At 48.0% G+C, this 16,534-nt stretch overlaps 1 protein-coding gene across 2 annotated transcripts in view; it reads right to left on the bottom strand.

Annotated features, from left to right (window-relative positions):
• Vit (vitrin) overlaps nucleotides 1-16,534 on the bottom strand; it is a 110,901-nt gene that overhangs the window by 7,962 nt on the left and 86,405 nt on the right. For both annotated transcript variants that reach the window (XM_010611399.2, XM_033763519.1), the window contains 2 exons: nucleotides 14,255-14,402; nucleotides 1,283-1,386 (listed from right to left, as the gene is read on the bottom strand). In XM_010611399.2, coding sequence (XP_010609701.1) covers nucleotides 1,283-1,386; nucleotides 14,255-14,402 — 252 coding nt within the window. The remainder of the gene's footprint in view (nucleotides 1-1,282; nucleotides 1,387-14,254; nucleotides 14,403-16,534) is intronic.

Genomic DNA, 16,534 nt, shown 5'->3' with positions numbered 1-16,534 from the left:
TACCCAAAAAAAAAAAAAAAAAAAAAAAAAGAAAATACTTTCCTGATCTTGGAGTAAATAGAAACTCTCATATAGGCCTTTTTCTGTAAGAAGGCTTTAGAAGTCATCTTTGAAAGCCCAACCTATAGTCTACTTCTTCATCCCTTTCCATAATTCTCAAAATATTTAATACCCTGAAGTAAGTGCCTCTGTGCTTGAAAGAGTGGAATAAATTCTATTTTCTGATCTCAAACCTGAACAATCCAGTGGCACAGTTAGAACATGCCATCCACTGAAAAATATATGCCACTTGGATGAGGGAAGCTGAGGGCCTCCTGAAGGCTTTCGTCATTGGAATTTTGCTACTGTAAACATTAAGTAGAAAAGGAGGCAAAAATCATTTGTGTCATGTTTGTGATGAAGGCAACATGGATCTGGGGGCACAGAGAGCAGAATTCTGGCTAGTGTTTATTGAGCAGAGTATTTACCAGGCTCTAATGTTTTGGTCACTGCCGAGATGTTCAGGGAGGTGGGATGGAACTAATTAATCAGATTGGCTGTAACTCCTTGGATGCTCCCACGAAGACATGTTCCTGCATGTGCTCCATGCCAAGCAACTCTGGCTCCTATCTCCACTCCTCTGGATGCTGATGGTGTGGAAACAGATGCCTGAGAAGCAGATCATCAGCCACCCCCCACCCCCACCACTGCCCTGAAAGCCAGGCTACTACATCAGCATAGGCTCTTTGGCAGTCTTTGAAGATGGTGAGTGTAAAATTTTCCTAATGTCCTGTCACCTCTCGGTGAATTGATAAAGTGGACATGTCCCACTGAGGACCAGACCTGGGACTACTAGGGACATTGAAGAAGACTCAGACATCGCAGGAAACTCTCCTTGAAACAGAGCATATGCCTTTCTCTGCAGTCATTACTGCAAACAGTAGCTGATAGGAAAAAGACTCCCAAGAGGCCCCGAGGAGCTTCCTGAATGGATGGGTCACAGAAATGAATATTAAATGGTTGGTGACTCACAGACCAACCGGGAAATAGTCACAGCAGCAGTCCTGCTTGTCCCGAAGAATGGTGCCACCCTGGGAACCAAGCAGAACTGAGCTCTATAGCACACATGGTTAATGATTCCTGCCACCCGAATCCATGATAACAAGTTGGAAAAGGTGCAGGTGTTATGTAAGTCATTTCTTGATGGATGAGTACTTTTTGCCTCCTTGTATATAGAATGTTAGGAGACAACCACGTAGAAAGAGAACCATGGTAACGAGGTAGAATTATCTGGGACACGTACCTGCATTAGAAAGTCCTCCTCTCAGGGTAATTTTCTCTATGGCTGCCTTCAGATCTCGAGAATTCGTGTGAGTTTTGAGGTTAAACTGGGTAGCAGGATTGTCTCTGAGGAGTTAGAACAAGAAATAAAAATTAGCTGAGAAGTTATTACCTTTGGAGGAAGGCAGAAATCGTGGTTTAAAAAAAGACACAAATAGAAGCTGTTTAAAGCATTAAGCTGTGGTTCATAAATATCCCAGGATGGACAGTGATGGCAAAACAGGAAGACTGAGATCTTCCGCATTGCAAGTAGAGAAGACCGGATGCTGTGGGACTTGGAAGCCATGTGTTCTACTTTTGATGGTGTCATCCCCTGTCAGTGTGATCTGGAGGAGTCACTGAACTTCTCCAGAGTTCAGCTTCCTCATGGAGATAAACACACTGCCCTGATGTCCATATTCTAGTGAACAGGGCTGTTTTCAAGTGGGTTCCTTTCTGCAAAGGTAAGGACCCCACCGACTGAGCACCCACTGTCCCTAGGTTGCTCCACACTCTCCTCTCCAGGGAGGAAATTGCAGCTTTTCACCACTTTCTGGGTCACCCCTGGCACTGCACAGTGGTGCCAGAAAGACTACTCTACCGTTCTCATCCTGTGGCTCTTGGGACTGGGCGAGATGGGTGAAGTCTCAGCCAGAAGGTCCACATCCACTTTCCTGAAGGCTGGACATGGTGAACTGGAGAGCAGTGGGAGTGGATCCCGTGGAGAGGCAGGAGAACCCCTTCTCTGGAGAGAAGTCTCCATAGGTGAGCTGCATAGCGGGTTTGGGAGCTGCCGGGCAGAGGGCGTGGGACACCTTTTGTGACCAGGTAGAGGCAGAGCTGAGTTTACTGGCACACCCGGTGCAGTCACACGGGGACCCTGCGCACAGACAGGGCTACCCGTGCTCGGCTCAATGCTCTGCTGATGCCATCTGGAAATTCGTACTGATTTCTGAGCAAGAGGACCTGCAAATTATGTAGCCAGTCCAGGCTGCAGGTTCTGGAGACCTCAGGAGTGGGGAAGGGGGACTTGTAAAAGCAGCTTTTCCACAAACACTGGAGATAGATCCTCTGGGAAGCCATGTGGACTCTTTTAGGTGGCAACCCCATGGTATTTGTGGATCCTTAGTGAGTCCTTGGGTCCCTGACAGGCAGCATGGTCACCAGCATCTAAGAGAGAGGAGACATACTCTGTCTCCCTCCCGGCCTTACTCCTTCCTTACTTTCTAGTCTTCCTGTTTCAAGATGACCTGAGTTTTGCGCAGAAGGAGAGCTTATCTAAATGTCACGTAAAATAAAACGGGGAGGGCCGGGTACCTTCGGGGAAGATGGGAAATTCATGACAAGTGCAATCTTTTTTATCCTTGTCCCTGTTTTTCCTGGCATGACTATAAAATTCCCCTGCTCAAAAACCACCGGAAGCAGCTGTGGTTGCAGTACAGTGTGTCCTCCAAGAGTTCATGGCTGAGCCCCTCGTGTGACGGTACCAAAAGGCCACAGGACCTTTAGGAGGTGAGGCTTAGCTGAGGTTTTCAGGTCACTGCCAGAGCAACTCTCAATGATGAAGTGGCTCTCGCGGGAGCCCTGAGCTCTTGGAAAGAGTGGGCTGGATCCCTGAATTGCTTTCTGGCTTCCCGTTTGGCAATGTGGCTCCTCTCACATGTGCTCCTGCTGTCAGGTGGTCCTCACAGAAGCTGGACTGAGGCTGGCACCATGACCTTAAACCTCCAGAGCTGTGACCTCAATAAGCCTCTTTTCTTCATAAAGTTAGCCTGTAAAGGCATTTCAGTATAGTAACAACAAATAGACTAATACATTCCCACTGTTAACTTTCTATTTTGGCTTTGGTTGTATCCGTAAGGCCATGCCCTCTGCCTTGTTCTCTCTCCTTTGCCCTCCTTCTTCCCCCACCCCGAATATCCCACATTTTTAGTCACATTCTCACTCCGCCCCATACTCTATATACAGACGAGTCTCATTATTGATAATTATGCACTACAAAGTTACCACAGAACCAAGCCAGGGAACAGCGAACCATTCCCCAGTGAAACCACAGGGCAGGGCTGCTCTGGGACTGTAGTCTCCATGTCATCAGAGATCAAAGCGTGAACTTGTTTTACGAGTAGTTCTCTTTGAAGACACCAAATTTAATTCTAGGTGTGATTCAAAAATACAGCGGATGTTTCAGTTCTTTAAAAATTTATCACAGCTAAAGACCCGTTGCCACTAATTCCTCTCAAAATGTTTCCCCTCTCTTTGAACACACTTATCCCGTTGTTCTCGACACCGTCCGAGGCAGTTCTGAAAGTCTTTCTTGAGCGTCTTTAGTTGCAGTGCTGTGGCTGCCTCGATGTCCCGAATCCACTTAAGACACTTACTTTTCGCAGTCACCGTGACTTTGGGGAAGAGCCGGAAGCCTCATGGCGTCTGGTCTGGTGAATAGGGTGGATGAGGACACCAGTATTGTTTTACAAGCCTGTCTTCCTGTTGGATGGCACTTAGCAGAACCAGTCACCGTACTTTTTATCACACCTTGTAAAGACACACAGGAGGACTTCCGACAGCACTTCGGAAGGTGGCGAGGATGATTGGGTAAGTGCGCTCAAAGCAAGGGCGAAGTTTTCATTTTTTTTTTCTTTTCTTCTTTTTGAGACAGGGCCTCCCTATGTAGTTCCGGTTGGCCTCCAACCTGCAGTAGTTCTCCTGCATCAGCCTCCTGGGTGCTGGAATCACAGGTGTGCACCATCATTCCCTACTACAAGGGAAAGTACTGTGAAGAGGATTAGTGGCAATGTAATAAATTTTAAAAAATGTAGTCACCATATATATATATATATTTTTTTTTTCTTTCTTTCTTTCTTTTCTTTGGTACCGGGGATCGAATCTGGGTCCTTGTGCTTGTGAGGCAGGCATTGGAACCACTGAACTAAATCCCCGGCCCTTGATCAACTCTTGTATATGACTTTAAGCATTAATTATATGAAGTATTCCCTTATAGTAAAATATTAGCTGATAAGTTTTTAACAGCTTTCTTCACTTTGGTGATGTTGTGGGTTTTAGACTCACAAATATCCCAACCATGCGGTTTTTTTGTTTGTTTTATTAATCAGTGGTCATCTCATGAATGCATACGTTTAGCCTCTTTTCTACTTTTTTCCCAGAGCTTTATCACACGTGCTAGGTGCTACGTTAGCGCTTTACGGATCAAGTTTAAACTTGTTCTCCTTCTTCCAAATGAACAGATTATCGATTCATTAACATTGAATTCACAAGCGAAGGCGCTGAAACTCGGCCGAAAAGCAGCTCATCTGACACAGAGCTACGGCAGGGCCTTCTCTCAGGCAGAACCCGAGACAGAAGTTCCGCCCTGACTTGGGGGCCACTTAAAACAGTGCAACCACCCAAGCAAAGGCCCCAAATGCAACAACTGTAACACTGTGCGCCGTGGAACGGACCCTTGGAGAGAAAGCGCGGGGAGAGCCAGGCAGAATGAGCGCAGCTGCGGCGGGGCACAAGTGTTTTCCCCACCGTGGATTTGCGCGTGCGTCAAGTGGCAAGTTGTGGGTTACAAATAAACTTGAATTTTAGTGAGTAGGCCACTGGCGAATAATTGAATGCACAAAGCCTGAGGATCCACTGCACCCTAGTCCAGAGAGGGTGCTCCTCTTGGCTTCTAACCCTTAGTGCCTAGCTGTCCGGCGGTAACCGGAGAGTGGGGAATACTCAGTTCACGAAAGGAAGGCATCTCAGACGTCCCTCCTCTCTCAGCTCAGCCCCAGCGAAGCTGCCACCGTACCTGCAGCCTCACCCGCTCACCTTGTCCCTGGTACATCACAGATGGAGACAAATCCCTCCTCAGCAGCATACAGCTGGGCTATTCATATACCTATCGAATAGGTGCTTTTAATTTTACTTGATGTCATTCCTTCTTTAAACATTCCCTCCCTTACTAGATTGTGAGGTGTAAAGAACAGAAGAACCCCTATCTGTCTGTCTGTCTGTCTATCTATCTATCATCTATGTATTTTTAATAGATTGAAAACTTGGATCCAGGGACCTCTGAAATGCTTTCCAGTTGTTAAATTGATGGTGACTATGATTAGAGGAAAAGGCACGGAACTCATCCACCAAGGGTCTAATGGGCAAATGCAGCCAAATCACTTAGAAGAATTTCACACCAGTGTCCCCTGCAAATGGCATTGTGCTCAGTTCATGGCCAACGTTAATCCATCCTTGTGACACTGGCTGTATATCATGAGAGTGAATGCTAGATTGTTAATCTATAGATCATGGCAGCTCTCGGGACCACAGCACATAGGGACGTTTGCCCCTTTCCAGGGTGTGTACGCGGCAGCCTGCCACGCTAGCCTCATTACTTTTTAGACATGTTGTGGTTCGGGAATGGTTCAGCCTCTGGCAGTTCATGTGCTCGAAGCTCGGTCTCTGGTGTGCCAGCCTTGACGTGGTGGAAACTTTTAGAGGTGAAATCTCGTGGAAGGGTATTTGGTCTTGTGGTCACTGTCCTCCAAAAGCTTTAATGCAGGTCTTGTGGGCCTGGACTGGCTCTTAAAAATGGCTTTTTGTGGCTTGTTTTGAGGATGCCTGGCACCTCCTTTGCAACCTTCTGCACGCACCTCACATGCACTTTTGCTCCTCTCACATGGCTGCAGAGCTGAGCAGAGTGGTGCCATGCCCTTCAGCTCCCACTGTCAGCTACGTAAAACTCTTTTCTTCGCAAAGTACCCAGCCTCAGGTATTTTCCTCTAGCAACTGAGACTGGAATAAGACAGAAACTGTTTTAAAAGTTCAAGGAGGTATACCACTGTTTTTCTAATGTAAGCAGTCTTTGAGTTTGTAATTTCCTTGCAAGTTCTTATGAAAGGAAAACACAGTTTTTCCCTCAACAGTATCAAAGGTGTCCTTTAAAAAGCAGAGAAGCAAATAAACAAAAAGGTTTATAGCTGAAGGAAAAAATATAAAATTGGTCTATGTTTGGAAAAGAGCTGGGACTAACAAAGAGAAGGTACAGAGATCCGGATGCTGGCTGTGTACAGAGAAGGGTGGTTGGTGTGGTAGGAAATGGGCACCTGGAGGGCTGCAGAAGGTCAGAGAGGGCAATTGCTAGGAAAGCTTGGAGAGGGAGCAGAAAAGTGGTGGGGGTCATCAGCATTTAGCACCTCCCTGATGATGAATGACACAGAGACACTTAATAAACCACATAGATGATGCCCCCCCACTGAAGAAACTCAGTGGGGTCTGGGAGTTTTTAAAACAAGGAATCCAGGTGATTGTGATTTTAGGCAAGTCTGGAATACCCTGGCTTCTAGAGGCCTTCTGAGTCTGCCAGTCTTCACACTGCCAATCTGCTAGTCTCAGGGTCTACTGATTTTAATGCTTTCAGTCACATGGAGCCTCTCCAGGGAACTTCTATGCCCTAAGAGCCATGTTAATGAACCACATTCCCTCTAGCAAGAACCCTTGAAACCATGTTCTTCAGTAAGTCATGACCTTAATGTTACAATCAAATAATCTATCTTTAGCCATTTAATTTCTATGAGTGGTTAAAATGTGATGTTTTGTGGACTGAGTCAGTGAGATGAGGTGTATCTGTGCCAACAGGAACATGTTCCAGTGGCTGCAGGGTGTGGGCAGACTTGTCCCTCCAGGGTTCTAGTTGGCTCAGATGAAAAATGGTCCATCTGCCTCCATTAAACAGGGATGAGCTCTGCCAGAGCAGTGCTGGTAGCCCAGGTGCAGCAGGGCACGCTGTACAGCCCTCTGGGGGGACTCTGTACAATCAGCCCTTGTGAATAGACACTGACTTTTCAGACCTTTCTTACCATCAGAGAAGGGGGAGCAGGGTCTCCGTCTTTAGATATTTTGTTTTTGGTAATTAGTAGCAATATTTCCATTCATCTATAAAAAGAGTAGAAAACCTGCACGATTCTCTTCCTGCTGGAGGAAACGCGGACGTGCGAACCACTGATCAGAGTCTCTCCTGAACCCATCAGCTCTGCAGCCAGTCAACTAAGCCCATCCAGGGCCTCATCCAGTGGGTTCAGGGATCCTCAGCAACAGAGCTTCCCAAGCTCAGATGTGCATCAGGTCATCTGCCGATCCTTTTAAAATGCAGATTCTGCTGCCTGTAGGAACAGACTGAGGCCTGAGATTCTGTATTTCAAGGGCCTCCCAGATGGTAACTGTGAGTCACACTTTGAGTAAGCAATGTCTTAGCGCATGCTTGAACAGTCAAGAAAATCAACGGGGCTGTGAGGGATAAGAGGGAGGGGATAATAAAGTCTAGGGAAGGGGAGACAAAGCAGGAGAGAAGAAGAATGCAGCTCCTGCAGACCTCTGACCGATTCCCTGGCGGGAGGTGACAGGGCCCGGGGGCCAAGGACTCTGCAGGCTCATGGGCCTGCGCATGCCTTCTCTGGTTGCACAAAAGAATCACCCAGGGAGCTCTCAGGATAATGATCCCAGGCTCCACATGCAGGCAGGAATTCTGATGTCATGGATCTGAGGTTGGTATGGGCACTGGGATTGTCAAGAGCTGCCCAGGTAGTTCTTACATGTCTGGGGATGGTCATCTGCTTCTCAGGAGGGATGTTGATCTCAGGGAACCCTGGATAAGGCCAGCGAATGTGTGGTGGGCATTCACAGGGAATTGTGGGTGGGGGTCAAGTGCTGTTGTACCGCCAGAGAACAGCATGAAGGGGAAAGAAAAAGGCCACGATTCTGTGTCTGTCTTCCTGAGGACCATAGCTTGATCAGCTGGCCTGCTGACTCTCAGAGAGATGTACGTGGCTGGGGATGGGGGTGGGGCAGGGCCTTTGCAATATTCAAAAGTCCCTGGATACCCTGGCCAGGGAGATGGCAGGCAGGGAGATGGGATCCTGTTAATTTCTGGGAAGGCGGTGTTGGATGAGGGTCCCAGAGAGCAGCAGGGTTGAGTTAAGAGACCCAAGTTTGACAGGTGCTGCCGCTGTGTACCCAGGAAGCTGGGCTGTCTTCCCTCTGTGGGGAGCTGGCCATTGTCAACCTTGGCCACAAACTGGAGTAAGAGATTAAAGTTCTGCCTTTTGGGTCTCACCCCTTTGCCTGATCCTGGTTTCGTAGGTCTGGGGAGAGGCCCAGGTATCAGAATTTTTACATTTCCCCCAAGCCATGCTGGTGTGAAATCAGGGCCCAGGTAGTCTCTGCCTACTCTGAAGCCTCTCAGGGCACTGCAGTTCACAGTTACCCGGCCCGTTCCAGCTGTCTTTTGGGCCTAGCCTCTCTCCCTTGCTGCAGACTCAAAGAATGTGAGAGGGTGGCCCTCGTTGCCAGCTGTATTGGTTTGCGATTTCTGCTGTAACAAATGACCATAACCTTCACGGCTTAAACAACACATTAGTTTCTGGAGCTCTGAAATCCAACTCAGGTCTCTATGGGCTTAACCCAAGGTGTTGGCAGGGCGGTGAGGGCTCCAGGGAGAACGTGTTTCCTTCTGCAAGCTTCTCATGACACTGTGTCCTTGCCAGCTGCCCCCTCTTCCATCTTCAAAGTCAGCAGTTACCCCTGTGACTATTCCAGTCACATCTCCCTCGGGTTGCCAACAGTGTGAAGGCTCTCCACTTTTTTTTTGCAGTACTGTAGATGGAACTCAGGACCTTGTGCTCTCCAGGCAGGTGTGGCACCACTGAGCTACATCCCTGGCCCAGGTTCTCCTTTTTGAAGGACTCCTGATTATATTGGCATAGCCTGAAGACAATCTCTCCATCTTGTAATATTTACTTTTGATCCCATCACAGGCTGCAGGGATTTGGCTGTGGACAGTTTTGGGGATCATTATTCTTCCAGACACATAGCCCGGACCCTTTGCTTTTCCCCCTCCGCTCTTGCTGTCCAGTCCTGGGTGGTCAGCTCGTCTACAGGAGGCCTTGGGCAACCTCCCTGCTTTTCGGGGGTGGGAAAGGGTGCTATGAGTTCCTAACTGCAAATTTTTAGTCCAGGGCTGAGAAGGAAGGAGATGGAGGAGGTGCACCCTGAAATAGAGGACAACTGTCATAGACCTGTGAGCAAAGGAAAGTCAGTTTCATTTTTAAATGAAGAAAACCCAACACCTCCCTTTATTTAAGCACTGTTATCTAAACATTTTGATGGTTGGTCCTATGGTTGGTATCAGAGGGACATCTGGAGTCCTGTTATATTGAACTTGGGCCTCCAGTGAAAGCAATCCTGAAGATCTGGAGGACGCTAGGAGCCTAGATGCAGCTGAGCTCAACCACAAGCCTTTTGGCTGCATCTGCTGTCTGCTAGAATTCACCGAACAACAACCTGCCGCTGTTCTTTCCCTTAGCCTTAGTGTTTCTGTTGGTAGGAATTGAAGTCACAAGCCCTTGGGTGTGCGGTTTTAACACGGAATACATGTCCTGGGTGGGGGCTTGAGCCTTGGCCTTTGGCTCAAGCTCAGGGTCCCATTCCTCAACCTGGGGCAAAATGTCAATCATCAGCTTTCCTGGCAGACGAGGGACATTTCCTCCTTGAAGTCAGTTTTGTTTGACACCATGGGGATTGACTCAGGATTGCTGTTTGCCCTGGTCCTGTAGTCAGAAGGTTAGCAGGTACTCTTGGGGCAGTCTGCTGCTCCTCTCTGAGCCTGTAGGGAATGCCACCTCTCTTCCTGGAGGTGACAGTCATGACAGGCCTGCTGTGGCTGCTCACAGGTCGACGTGGACATGGATTTTTAGCCACTGCAGGCCGAGATGCTGGAGAGTGAGGGTGCTGGTGTTGCAGGGGTGGAGACTCTCCTGGGCCCGGAGCAGAGGTAGAAGCTCTGTCAGACCAGGTGAAGGACTGCAGGGGCAGGAACCAAGAGCCAGGCAGAAGATGCTGCTCTGCTGAGGGCCGAACGATGTGGACAGAGCCAGAGGTTCTTGGAGACGGGGTACAGCGGCAAGGCGCGGCCCTCACCATAGATCTCCCTTTGTCCGCACCGCCGGAGTGGTTTTCTGTTTCTCACACCCGGAGGGTCTCTGAGTAAGATATCTGAGGAACAGGCACTTTGTAAATCAGTCTGTTGCACTTATTCGTCTGGAATTTGTATTTCTTGTTTTCCATTGATATTTAGTACGAGTCTTCTAAGTTTTACACCTTTTTTAAAATTATAAATTTAAAGATTTGAATTCAGACTCAGCTCTCCCACGGAGGAGCAAGGAAGGGCTTCTTCTGTGGCCTGAGCTGTGTGGCACAGTGGCCCTGTGATGGAATGGGGAGCCTGAGGGGAGCACGAGTTCAGGGTTATGGGGCTCTCCACGGGGCCCTTTCACCCTCAGCCTCTCCCTCAGGTGCGCCTTCCTGAGGGCAAGTCGTTTCTCTCTAGGCCTCACGTCCTCACTGTACCGCAAAGAGGCAGAACCACTTGTTTATTCGCTGAGACCTCAAGGTCCTGCAGTTCCAAGACACCGGGTTGATTCCAAGCGGGAGTAGCGAGAACGCGACGGTTCATCTTGGTTGTCAGCTTTCCCGGATGAGGAGAACCCTAGAGAATTGGTAAAGCACCCTTCTGAGTGTGTTTCCACAGAAGACTGGCACGTGGCTCAGCAAACTGCGTGGGGAAGACCTGCCCTGAGCACGAGCTGCACCAGCCCATAGGCTGGGGGACCAGAAGGAGCAAACCAGCGGACGGGGAAGGTGGCCCGCGCGCACGAGCGGGTGCGTTTTTCCACTGCCTCCATCCCTCATGGACATTGGCTCCAGCTTCCTCAGCCTTTGAACATGAACGTGTACCAGCAGCTCTCCAGGGACTTCCAGGCCTTCCTCCTTGGGCCGGGGCTGCATGATTAGCCTCCTTCTCTTGTTCGGAGCTTGTATCTTCTTCGATTGAGCATCTACAGGTTTCCCCAGCTCTCCAGCTTGCAGGTCGCCATTGTGGGAATATTCAGCCTCTGGTCATTGAAGCCAACTTAATAAACAACCCTCTCTTACGGTGACATATGCTGGACTGGTTGTGTTTCTCTGGAGAACCCTATTACAGGAGCTTAAAATCTGCAAAACACCTCGAGAAGAATCAGATTCCCAGATTCCCAACATACTTGTCCTTTTCCAGAAACACAGATCCTGCGTCTATGTCGTCCCTTTGCTGCTGGACCCCCTTCCTCGGCCCCTGAGCCCCAGAGCAACTTCAGCCGCAGGAATGTGTCACCCCTCAGTACCATCAGACCACTCTCCGGTTTGTTTTGTTTCTCTCTTCCCAGGATGGATACCCAGCTTTGACGCAACTCATCCTTTCATCTTAGATCATCTTAGAGAGGGAAGCCACTCAGTCGTCTGTCGGTCCAACACTCACGTACTGGGTGTTGTCTGGATACAGAGCCAATCACCGAATTGCAGATCGCCAGGCTGACAGAGCCCTGATAAATCCTCGGCTGACGGCTGTGCTTTACAGGGGCCCCACGCACACAGAGAGGTCACATGACTTGCTGAAGGTCAAACCGCAGGGCCCAGGTCAGAATCTAGAGTACCCGCCAGCCTTTCACTGTGTTTCCTCTCCATCCAGCTGCCAGAGCAAGGCGAAGATGAGGGATCGGTTGATGTGATTATAAAGGGGACGAGAGAACACACATTTCCTTTAGCGCTTTACACTCATAGGGAGCTGGAGAGAAAAAGGGCAGACACTGAAGAAGGTGAAATCGGAAAGCAATGAAGGTATTTTTCTTGCAAATGATAATCACATTAAGAAAGTGTAGGAGAACATGTTTTGGAGTGTGTGTGTGTGTGTGTGTGTGTGTGTGTGTGTGTGTGTCTGTTTTGTGCTGCATAACAGAATAAGGTACAGACTGCACAATTTATTGAGAAAAAAACATTTATTTTTATTATTTACTTATTTATTTATTTTTTTGGTACCGGGGATTGAACTCGGGTCCTCATACTTGTGAGGCAGGTGGCAGAACCACTGAGCTAAATCCCTGGCCCTATTTATTTATTTTTGAGACAGGGTCTCACTGTGTAGTTCAGGCTGGCTTTGAAGTCACTGTGTAGCCCAGCTGGCCTCAAACTCATGGAGATCCTCCTGCCTCACCCTCCTGAGTGCTGGGGCTACCAGCATGTGCCACCATGCCTGGCCATGTTTCTTACATTTCTTACTATAGTTCTGGAGGCTGGAAAGATCTCAACTGAGAAGCCTACACCTGTCAAAGGCCTTCATGCAGGGATCCCATGGCAGGAGGCAGAAGAAAGAGTACTTGAGAGAGCTAAAGTAACACAAGGCCGAACTCTCTTCCACAGCAAACTCACCCTCTTGATAACTACCCCCAGCCCTTGATAATAACATTAGCCAATTCCTAATCACCTCTCAAAGGTCCGGACTCTCAACACTGCTGAACTGGGGAATAAATTCCCAACACACAAACACTGAGGGACACATTCCAGCCATGGCAGGAAAAAGGAATCTTTATGGCTTTTCTTCCCTGCTACCTTTGTTCTTTAATCTATGTTCTCATTGGCACATGTCAGTATCCTAGGGCCATTTTTCTTTTCCTTGACATGCTCATCGCCTTAGTTTTATATCTTGCTATCAACCTAGGCATCCACAGTTTTTAGAGCAGCTATTTTTAATGCACACCAAGCTTTGAACCCCCTAATAAAATGCACTAGGGACATGTTACTAAAATACTTGCATTTCCTCCCTATAGAAAAGCCTGATACGTGTTTGCTGCCTTAAAAACTCACACAGGAATGGGTTAACACTTAAAAACAACACACACACAATGATTTTAAGAAAAACCTTACTTCACACCAAAAGCCTTAAAATGGATTATTTGACATTGAGATACGGCATTTGCAGCAATCAGCTATTTTTATATAATTGACTCTGTCTATCTGTAAGTGCCAATTAACTAATCTCCTTGTTTTTCCTCACAAGAAAAACTAAATGTATTATTGGAATTTAATTCTCAAAATGAGAATGTTACAGTTCTCTCGAAAACGAAGCCCCTTCGTTTGTTTCTCTTGGTAACTTAAAAATAAGTATTCTAACGTCTTCCATGGAACTGCTTCAGTTAAAATGCTGCTTCAGAAAATCTTCGGGAAACCTGAGCGGTGGTACAAAGGAGGCCAGTTCTGAGGCCTGAACTGCAGGTGTGCAGGGAGGGCGGGAGGGAGCTCAGTGGTCCTTGGTGAAGGACCCTCAACAGTCGTTGGCCCCCAAGACGCTTATTTGAGATGTACATCTGAGCTCTGTGCCCGTTCTCACTTTTGATCGTTTATTGTGACCATATCTGTCTGAGGGAGAAATCGATTCACATCTGAGATGAGATTGATTTATTATCCCAAACAAGAAAAAAAGGAAGGTTGGCTTTGGAATGGGAAGAGGACTCTTTACTTTCTACCGGAAGTAAAATAATAAATAAAGCGGAACAGAGACCAGCACTGCAGTGGCCGGCTGACTGGCGGGGCCATCTGTTCTCACCCTCATTCTTCTCCGTTTCCTCGGGAGCTTCTCTGGCAGCAGGGAAGAGGCCCGAGGTAATGCAGAGAGAAAGGGAATCCAATCCTACCGCACTGGGCTCTCTGGCCTCTTACCTTTAAGTGGGTGGATCACGACAAGCACACGTCCTAAGAGTGAGGGGTGAAAGGGGACCTAGCTGGCTGCAGCTACAGACGAGGGAGGGAACTGGTGATCAGAGAGACGAAGGCCTCGTCCAAGGCCACACAGGAAGTGGCTGAGTGAAGCCCTGCACTCAGCTCTCCTAATTCTGAACAGATAACGACTTCTCAGCCATACTGAAAATGCCATTTACTTATTAAACTATCCCTTAAGAAAGGCTCACATTTCTTAACTGGCATACAGACTGCTCCAAGTTTTTTTCCCTTTACGTTACACAGATCAGATCGGAGCTGGTATTATACGTGGCTTAACATTAAGCAAACATCATCACTCCATTCCTAAATTCAGAACATGAGCCGCACTCACCCGTACTGAACAACGCCCATCAGAGGACCGGAGGGGCCGATGTCCAGGGCCTGTGCAACATCAGCCAGGAACTGCTTCTGGATTCGGAACCGGCGCTTGCCGATGCTGGAGCTCCCATCAATTAAAAACGACAAGTCAACTTTGCAGTCTGGGAGTGGAGAAAAGACGGACTCTAGTTATCTCCCTTAGCATCCCCCCGAGCGGCCTCTTGTTCCTCCACCAGCCTCTGAGAGTCCAGTGAGAAGAAAGCGAGAAAGAGGTAGCAAGGTTCAGGGTCTGTTCATCTACCGATGCCCTAATTTATACCCCAGCCATTTTTATTTTTTATTTCCAGACACGGCCACACTAAGTTGCCCAGGCTGGCCTGGAACTTGTGATGCTCTTGCTCGTCTTCACAGCAGCTGGGAGGGACACAGGTGTGTGCCGCTGTATCCGTTTGGCCTTAGCTCTTTAGTGGATCTCAAATCTTTTCATATCGTCCTCCCGGACTGGACATTCAGTGCCTACCGTCTCTTCCTGGCAGCTGGCTTTTCTCGCTGCCTCCAAAACTGTCTATGACCAAGCATAATCCTTGAGATGACGATTGGTAGAAGCAGATAAAACCAAGAATTGGAGTTCAAAGATGCCACTAGAGTCTGGAATGGTGCAGAAAAGAGCAGAACTGCTGTTTACCTTCTTAGGTGAGTGGTTGCTCCCCAGCCGACCAAGCCATTTTTTTCTAGGTCTGGCCGTGCGGTGCGAAGTGTTGCCAGCAGGTGGCAGTGATGTTCTTTAGGGACGGCCACCCACCAACACCTACTCCACTAGACTGCGGACAGTCAGGCTCCACTCCAATCTACAGAATCAGACCTGCATTTCAATAAGGGCCCCGGACTGATCCCTGCACACACTAAAGTTGGAGAAGCACTTGAGCTTTCCTTCCAGTTCCCAGCAAATTAGTTCAATATGCATTTTAAATAGCTTTTATTTGGGGGCAAGGTGTCAAGAGTATGGGCTGAAGATTTTCTTTCATTCATTTAAGTGTAAAATAGCACACAGTATATGGCTTTTGTGGCAACTAAGGATACCTGGGATTCTCTTGGACAGTTTTTTTTTCTTCTCATTTTTTTATATCCTCAACTGTGCTCAGGAATGACACATTTATTTCTTAGCCAGGCTTTGTGGAAGAAAGTTAGGTATTTCTCTTATTTACTTAGTTCCCTTTGCTCAGCGCCCTGATGGCTGACATGGAGATCATCTTTGATTCCCTTTGCCTAGGATATTTTAATGACAGTGGCTGCAGCTCAGGGCAAATGACGTCTAAGACCGGGTGGCTTTCCCACATTGAGATTAAACTATGCTGGTCTGAAGATGGCAGCAACACTGAAAGGTAGAACTGGGTTGTGAAATGTTCAGCGTGAGAAACTTCATGTGGTCTCAGGAAACAGGTTGGAGGACACAGAAGAAAAGGTGAGAGACAGTGTCAAGGGGAAGCAATCTACCAGTTTGCTTAATTTCTTTGGTTTTCTTCAACATGATTCATGCTTTATGTTGTCTGGTACATCTTAACCCTGGACACACGTCAGAGTCACACACCTATCAGAGTTGCTCGTGCAACTTCCACTAATAAAGGGGTCACTCTAGGTAGTTCTTCTCAAGGGGACCAAAGACTGAATTTGGAACAAATTTCTAGGTGACCCCGATGCTGCTGGACTCAGACCACACCTGCTGTAGCCAGGTCGAAGGAGACTCTAACGCATGCAGGAATGAGGCAGGGTGTGGGCCGGGTGTGGTAGCGCACGCAGTAACCCCAGCTATTCGGAGAGGGAGAGACAGGAGGATCCCCACAAGTTCGAGGCCAGCCTGGCATACTTAGTGAGTTCAAGGCCAGCCTGAACTACACAGTGAAACCTTTTCTCAAGTAGCAAAAGAGAAAAGAAAGAACGTCTTCACGTAATTACCATATGTGGTGGAACTGAGACTCACAGGCCACTGACGGCTGACCCATAGCTACTTTGCAGGGAAACCTGCAAGAACTTTCTTTCTATAGTTTGCAGTTGACCACATCTTTCTTGCTTTCTTCTCCTTCTCTGGCCCTTCCTTTCCGGTATCCTTAGGTAGCTTCTCTTCCACCTACCGTGGTTCTTCAGGTTTAACTCCTCTATTTCTTCTAATTCTGCTCTATCTCGTTATTAGGTCACATCTTCTGTTCTCAGAGCCCCAGTGTTGAACCGTTGCTCATTGTTTCCCAACTCGAATTCTTTTCTCTTTTTTTGATATATTTTCATACCCACTGTAGAT

This window comes from Fukomys damarensis, unplaced genomic scaffold (genome assembly GCF_012274545.1).
Source record: "Fukomys damarensis isolate Sample0158 unplaced genomic scaffold, DMR_v1.0_HiC HiC_scaffold_2, whole genome shotgun sequence".
Lineage (NCBI taxonomy): Eukaryota > Metazoa > Chordata > Mammalia > Rodentia > Bathyergidae > Fukomys > Fukomys damarensis.
Note: the sequence above shows the minus strand (reverse complement) of the source record. Positions and strands in the feature narration are given on the sequence as shown.